Source organism: Neophocaena asiaeorientalis, unplaced genomic scaffold (assembly GCF_003031525.2).
Source record: "Neophocaena asiaeorientalis asiaeorientalis breed wild unplaced genomic scaffold, Neophocaena_asiaeorientalis_V1.1 scaffold64, whole genome shotgun sequence".
Classification (NCBI taxonomy): domain Eukaryota; kingdom Metazoa; phylum Chordata; class Mammalia; order Artiodactyla; family Phocoenidae; genus Neophocaena; species Neophocaena asiaeorientalis.
In genome coordinates this window covers 2,211,700-2,218,986 of record NW_020185334.1, presented here as the reverse complement: position 1 = coordinate 2,218,986, position 7,287 = coordinate 2,211,700, and the positions used below count along the sequence as shown (strand labels likewise).

Sequence of the window (7,287 nt, the reverse complement as noted above, 5' to 3'; positions counted from 1 at the left end):
TATATATATATATATATATATATATATATATATATATATATATATATATAGTATTTACTCTTCTTTCCTTAAATTGACTTCTGAAGTAATTAACTCAGTGTGTTTCCTTTAATTTATGATGTTCCTATTCAGAATTTTAAAAGAAAGTTGCTGAGGTCAAATTGAAAAAGGGATAAAGGGAATTTAACATGTTGAAACATAAGTAACCTATGGATTGTTGAATACTGGAGAGTGTGTCACTTCTCTGTTAAACCTACTCATCTTAACTTCATTGCCTCTTATAATCTGTCAGGTTGGAAGTCGGATTGCAGACCGTGTATATGACATAGCCAGGTAAGTGATGATTGTCATAATAAAATACAATCAACTTTTCTTTTAAATTATTTTTTTAATATACTAATTAATTTATTTTTGGCTGCGTTGGGTCTTTGTTGCTGTGCGCGGTCTTTCTCTAGTTGCGGAGAGTGGGGGCTACTCTTTGTTGTGGTGCACGGGCTTCTCATTGCAGTGGCTTCTTTTGTGGTAGAGCACGGGCTCTAGGCGCGCAGGCTTCAGTAGTTGTGGCGCATGGGCTTAGTTGCTCCGTGACATGTGGGATCTTCCCGGACCAGGGCTCGAACCCATGTCCCCTGCATTGGCAGGCGGATTCTTAACCACTGCGCCACCAAGGAAGCCCCAATCAACTTTTGAATGAAGGCTTGAGAAATTAAATGCTGAGAACTTGATATGTGGAATGGCAGCATCTAGATGAATTTATTACCAGGATTAGTGGTTTTAATCACTCTTAGATCTCACCTTTTTTTATGTCTGAGAGAGCAAGTATTTTCTCATTGTTGTCTTAAAAAAGAATGAATGGGGGGCTTCCCTGGTGGCGCAGTGGTTGAGAGTCCGCCTGCCAATACAGGGGACATGGGTTTGTGCCCTGGTCCAGGAGGATCATGCATGCCGCGGAGCGGCTGGGCCCGTGAGCCATGGCCGTTGAGCCTGCACGACCAGAGCCTGTGCTCGGCAACGGGAGAGGCCACAACAGTGAGAGGCCTGCGTACCACAAACAAACAAACAAAAAGAATGAATGGAAGCACAGCTCAGCTTCTCTCCAAGACTAAATGGCTATTCCACTTGATTTGGTCAAAAGCGAGTAATAGAAAGATTGCTCCAAAAATGGATATAATTGACATGTGAATTTTAAAATTTACTAAACCTAACTTTAAAAGCTTAAAATTATAACAGAACCTTTTACCATCTAAGTGAAGGAGAGAGTCTACCTAGATTTGTTCCCCCATCAAGTTATATGAGACTTTGGCCATTATATCTTAGGTATTATTAATAGCAATAAGGGTTTTATGACAATTATATAGAGGCAGATTTGAGAAAAGAACACCTTCATCAAATATTATTAAAACCTTGATGGAGTCATTGCTCTATATTAGGCATAACAAAAGCTTTACAGGTTTGAATTTACAGCCAGGTAGCAGGAACCACAGTTAAATAATGGCTTTGCTATAGAATTGCTCTGTGATGTTAGCAAATCGCTTTTTGTGCTCTTTTGTGTAAAAGACACACATTAAATTAGACCATATGGGATGAATTTATTACATTTTGTCTATTCAAGAAAGGGGAATTTTGTAAAATCACAAACTCTTGAAATCATATTTTGGATATATCCTGGCTACTTAAAATAGTCTTGGGGTGAATCAGTTTCATAAAGTTAAAAAAAAAATTCTTCATTGTTACAAAAATCACCCTCATTTCATCTGTTTCATTGGTTTCATTATTTTAAAAATCTGAAAAATAGCTAATTCTCTATACTGTAGTCATTCATTTGCCTGGCTTTTAGGTCATTTGCAATTTAATAAATGAAACGTTAAATTTTCCAAGTCAGATTGGATTTTACAATCTCTTTATGTCATAGTACTGAGCAAAACACAGGTCTGTGGAGAAAACTGATTTTGGCTAAAAGCATGTCTTAAAATAACAGTAACTCTTTGGAATTAAATCATTAAAAATAACAGTCTAAAATGTCTTACACTAATGTTCTATTATTAGAATAGCTTGTATTGTCAACACTGATCTTATGTTTATTATTTAAACTAATCCAACAGATTATTAAATGTCTTATTTGTGCTATCTGAAGCTTACTTAGTACTGTTAAAGTCGGTGATAGTAATAAGTCCTAACTGTTGAACATTTGTACTGTGCTGAATACTTTACATGCACTGTTTCATAAAATTCTCATACCAACCCTGAGGAAGATAGTAACTTTTCCATTTTATAAATGGGGAAACTGAGATCCAGCAAGATTAAATCACTTGTCTGTGGTCACAGAGCCAGTAAATTGCAGGCCCAGAATTCTAACTCGTGTCTTTGTGATTGCAAAGGCTATATGCTTCCCCAGGCCGCACTGCCTATGTTCACAATCAAGATAGAGGGCATTAGGTAAATAAATGGTTCTCTCACCAGTGGTTCTCCAGCTGTGTACTGGTGTTCTATATTTTTGACATAGGTTTTTAACAGAAATTGAAAAGGAACTCTTGCTTCCAATAGGAAAAATGTTATTAGCGGATAAAATTTTTTAAAATTTTGTCACAAATTTTTCTTAAACCTATGACCCACAATTGGATGTGTAAACTGATTTAGTATGACATATATTTGGAGGAGACAGCATTGCATAGGGGATAATAGTTCTGGTTCAGGATTCAAACAGACTGAATTCAAGTTCTGACTGCTGCTTATTAGTTGAGTGACCTTGGATTAACTTACTTAACTCTGCATACTTAGCACACTGCTTTGAACCTGGTAAGATTTAAGTAAAAGCTATTATTTAGTTGATATTTTGTTTTATTTTTAGTTTATCATGTTATACTTCATGGTATTTCACATGATGATTTCTAAGTCATCAAAAATTTGAGAAGTAGGGATAAGTAGTAAGTTCCTGGTAGGTGTGCCAAATATTTTCATGTTCATTTACATTAACTTCTTTTCATTCTTTATCTGGGTATATTATCAAATTAAAATACCCCCTACTAAATCAGTTCTTCACATCCACATCATGGAGCAACCTTATGGAAAGCTATTGGTTGTGAGGTCCTGTGAGTGGCTAGGCCAGACAGACCTGCCATGTCTGGTGTGTTCTCTGATGGATGCACCTTGTGAGGCAAGGCAGCAAAGGCAGATGATATAACTTTTTTGAAAGCTGTGTTCACTAAAACGTTTTTACTTAAGAAAATTAGTTTTTAATAATTATTTATGGACTATTTTTATAGACAAATATGACTTCTGTGTCTGTTTTTCAGAGATTTCCCCCTTGCTTTGGATGTCGGTTGTGGAAGAGGTTACATAGCACAGCATTTGAATAAGGTATATTTATTTGATGACTTAATTTACTTTGAGAAATAAAATTGGCTAATTTTAAGGGAAGACTTTCTAATCAATTTGTATCATATTTAGATTTTGATTATATCAGAATTTCTCATTTCTTTGTTTTTTTTGAAGTGATGGAACCAGTGGTTGTTTTGTGTCTACTCCTAAGTAGTTTATTCTTAAATTGTTTTTTCTTTTCTTTGAATCCATTTTATACGGTGTTCCTACTGATAGTTTCTTTAAGTCTATGTAAGATACATTGTACTTTATTACCACTTTGTTCAAATATTTTTAATAATTCACAATAAAAATCACATTGACATTCATTTGGAAGTTGTGAGTAAGCTAATACTTTATCTATGAAAAATATTCATTTCATCAGTTGGTTAGAAATCTTGTGTGTGATGAAATATAAGTAGCCTTTATTAATGCTTATACCATTTTATTTTTCAATTTGTAATTCAGACCAAAAACATTTATTAATTGTTTTAGCCTCTCGATGTAGCACACTGTGCTGGACACAGATTAAAGTGGGATTTCTATATCAAATCCACTTAGAAAAAAAGTACACTTGAGTGAAGGCAGGAGGAGGGGTGTGTATGAGCCTCTCCAAATACTGTTATTGATAATAGTAAATGCCATGGAAATGGTACAGTCATTAAACTGCAACAGGAGTCAAGGGAAAGGAAAATCAGTAGGGTTTCATTTGATCAAAGGCTTCTGAAAGGGCACAGAATCTGACCTGGGATTTGAAAGAATCTGGATTGGTGTTTCATAGGCATTGGAAGTAAGGGCATAGCAGGAGGGAAGGTGGAGGTAGAAAGCTGTAGGGTGTGATACAGTGATGTTTAAGAAAGATTAATTTGGGGATGGTATGCAGGAGGGATCTTCTGTGGTACAAGAGTGGGGACTAGCTCTCAGCATATTATGCCATGGAAAAGTTAACACATAGCCTTAACCCAGTGGAGTAAATTAAGGATGCTGATTATTCATACCTGTGTTCTCCATTTTATTAAATATTGTTAAATATATTACATGTAGTGTTGACTGCATATATTTAATTGTGTGTAACTTAATATGTGTTATTAAAAGTATTTGTGTACCATACTAATTACATGCAGAAAAATACCCTTACAAAGCTGAAAATTAATCTACAATCATCACTTTTTCCTTTACTAATTTCAACAGTTGTTTTGTTTGATTTGTTACTAGTTTTTTCTGTTTTTGTATTATCTGATTAACTTTATTCCGTTTCAGGAAACTGTTGGGAAGTTTTTCCAAACAGACATTGCAGAAAATGCTTTGGTAGGTAGCTTTTTAATACTATAGGTTTCTGATCTCCTGGTTTGTTTTTTAGTTCTTTACTTTTTTATTTCCTTCAAAATGAAATTAGCTGTTTTTTTCCTGATTATAAATGTAACACACATAAAGGAAAGTAAAACAGTACAGGAAGTATAATGGAGGAAGGAAAAATCACTCTTAGTCCCACCACTCAGAGGCAACCACTGGTGACATTTTGGTCTCCACCTTGTAGGCATATAATATCTCCCCAACACTGTTTTATACCAACATTATTATGCTAACATGCCATATTTTTCATAGAATACTACTCTTTTATATCAATGAATGGTATACACACACATACACACACACCCCTATTTATACAGCTATATAGTATTCCAGCATATGAATATTCCACGATTTATTTAGCTAAATTTCTATTGAAGGACAGTTGTATTTCTAGTATCTCAGTAACCAACACTGTGATGAACATCCTTATATAAAGCAATTTTGATTTATTTTATCCCAGGGAATAAATTCCTAATAGTGGAATGTATGGATTCATTGATGTTCAGCTTTAAATTTTTAATACACATCTTCAGACTGCCGTTAGAAAGACTGAAGAACAGAATTAAAAGAAAGCACTCTTTTCTCCTTCTCTTTGGCAACACTGGGCCATTTATTTTGTCTTTGTCAATGTAATAGGCAGAAAGTAGAATTTCATTGTTTTTATTTACATTTCTTTGATTACTAGAGTAGCCAAATAGCTCTTGATGTCTTTTGGCTATTGTTTTTTTTCAATTTGTGCATTTTGTAAGTAATTTTTATGATGTGCCTGTACCTTAGTCCTTTATCTACTTTAACCTTGGCATGTTCTTATTCTAGGTGGTTGTTTAAGAACTTGCTTTTTAGGGATATTGGTTTTTCTTTATATATTTAAAAAATATTTTCCCCAATATATTGTTTACATTGTTTATTGCTTTTTAGAAGTTTTTGATTAGTTTATCATCAAGTATATCAGTCTTTACAATTTCTGTTTTTTGAGTCACGTTTACTTAGGCATTTTCATCTAAGAGTATAAAAGTGTTCACCCATATTTTCATCTAGCAGTTTTCTGGCTTCAATTATTCCACTGAAACTTTTAATTTTTTTAATTTTTATTTTTTAGAAGGACTAGAGACTACCAAGTAAATATAACATTGACTTAAGTTTAACAAACAATGATTGTGTTAATAATTAAGATGTTATATAAATGTGTTTTGAACGTCTGTTTTTTAACTTTTAGAAAAATGCCTTAGAAATGGAAATTCCTACTGTCAGTGTTTTAGCTGATGAAGAATTTCTTCCCTTCAGAGAAAATATATTTGATCTGGTGGTTAGCAGTTTAAGGTTGGTAATCCATTTGTGCTTTTAAAAAATATATGTTAAAAATAGATAATTTATGCTATAAAATTTTAATATTATAAGGTAAATAAAATAGATAACAGAGTAAATATCTTAATAACTTATTTTAAGTCACAAACCAGTTTTCTCTGGTAAAGAATTATGGATTATATGCTCCCTAGTGGGGATAAGTGATATAGTACCTCAACTTTTTTTCCTCCCCAACTTTCCTTAATTTGCTAAAGTTTATCTGTGTTAGAAGGGTGTTCCTCGCTGACGTAACCTAGCTACATGTTGATGGGGCAAGAGTTTGAAAGAGTATACTGGCTCCGATATTCAGATGTTAGAGCACCCTTATAAACTCATTCTGGCAAATAAGGAGAAGCTCGTATTTCCTTTAACTTTAATTCTTCTACACAGAAACCTAGTTCTCAAGGTTACTTTTTCCCTTTGTGCTTCCTACCATGTCCCTCCACATTTATTACAAAAACATACATTATAAATGTTTGTTGAATAGATTATAATGTACAAGGCACTGAGCTCGATGCTTTGGGGAATTGAAAAATGAATTCAGACAGGAATCCTGTCCTCAAAGACCTCAACATCTGATAGAGAAAATAAAGTATTCTGTGTGGTGCCTTATTTCTCCTTATTAGTATAGTCAGATTTTTTTTTCAAAGATTCAACATGCTCAGTTCAGCCCTTTTAATGGCTGTTTTTAGGGTGACCTGTCATTATGGTTTGCCCAAGACTTTACCAGTGTTAGCACTGAAAGGCCTGTGTCTCAGGAAACCCCTCAGTTCCAGGCAAACTGGGAGAGTTGGTCACCCTTGCTGTTTTCTTTAGTGAGTTTGTAATTTTTTCTCTGCTTTTTGAGGTGTGCTGAACAAACTTAGAAAAGTATTCAGATTCTATTGTGAAATGGAAAACATTACAGAGCCTTGGTCTAAGGGAAAGAGCCCTGGGCAGAGAGTCAGAACCTGAGTTTTAACTTTAGCTCATGTGCTTGCTATTTGCAAGTAACTACTGTAATTCTGTCACTTTCAGTTTCCCCATAAGTATGATAGAGTTTATAATATGACCTCAATTTTTAAAGTATCAAATAATTGTTAGAAAGCATTATGAAAGATGAATGTGAGCTTAACATAGTATGGTTTGAAATGGGTCTTTGGTGCTCTCCTGGAATTCAGCTAAGAGGATGCCAGCTCTACCAGGAAAGTGTGACCATACTCTACAGAGACTGAATCTTGTGGTTATACAACA

General features: G+C 34.2%; 1 protein-coding gene across 3 annotated transcripts in view; it reads left to right on the top strand.

The window, feature by feature from the left end:
- Nucleotides 1-7,287, top strand: part of NDUFAF5 (NADH:ubiquinone oxidoreductase complex assembly factor 5) — a 29,299-nt gene that overhangs the window by 2,197 nt on the left and 19,815 nt on the right. For all 3 annotated transcript variants that reach the window (XR_003001875.1, XR_003001876.1, XM_024735436.1), the window contains exons 2-5: nt 293-333; nt 3,294-3,357; nt 4,618-4,665; nt 5,927-6,030. Coding sequence is in view for 1 of the 3 variants with exons in the window: in XM_024735436.1 (XP_024591204.1) it covers nt 293-333; nt 3,294-3,357; nt 4,618-4,665; nt 5,927-6,030 (257 nt within the window). In the remaining 2 variants the exon portion in view is untranslated. The remainder of the gene's footprint in view (nt 1-292; nt 334-3,293; nt 3,358-4,617; nt 4,666-5,926; nt 6,031-7,287) is intronic.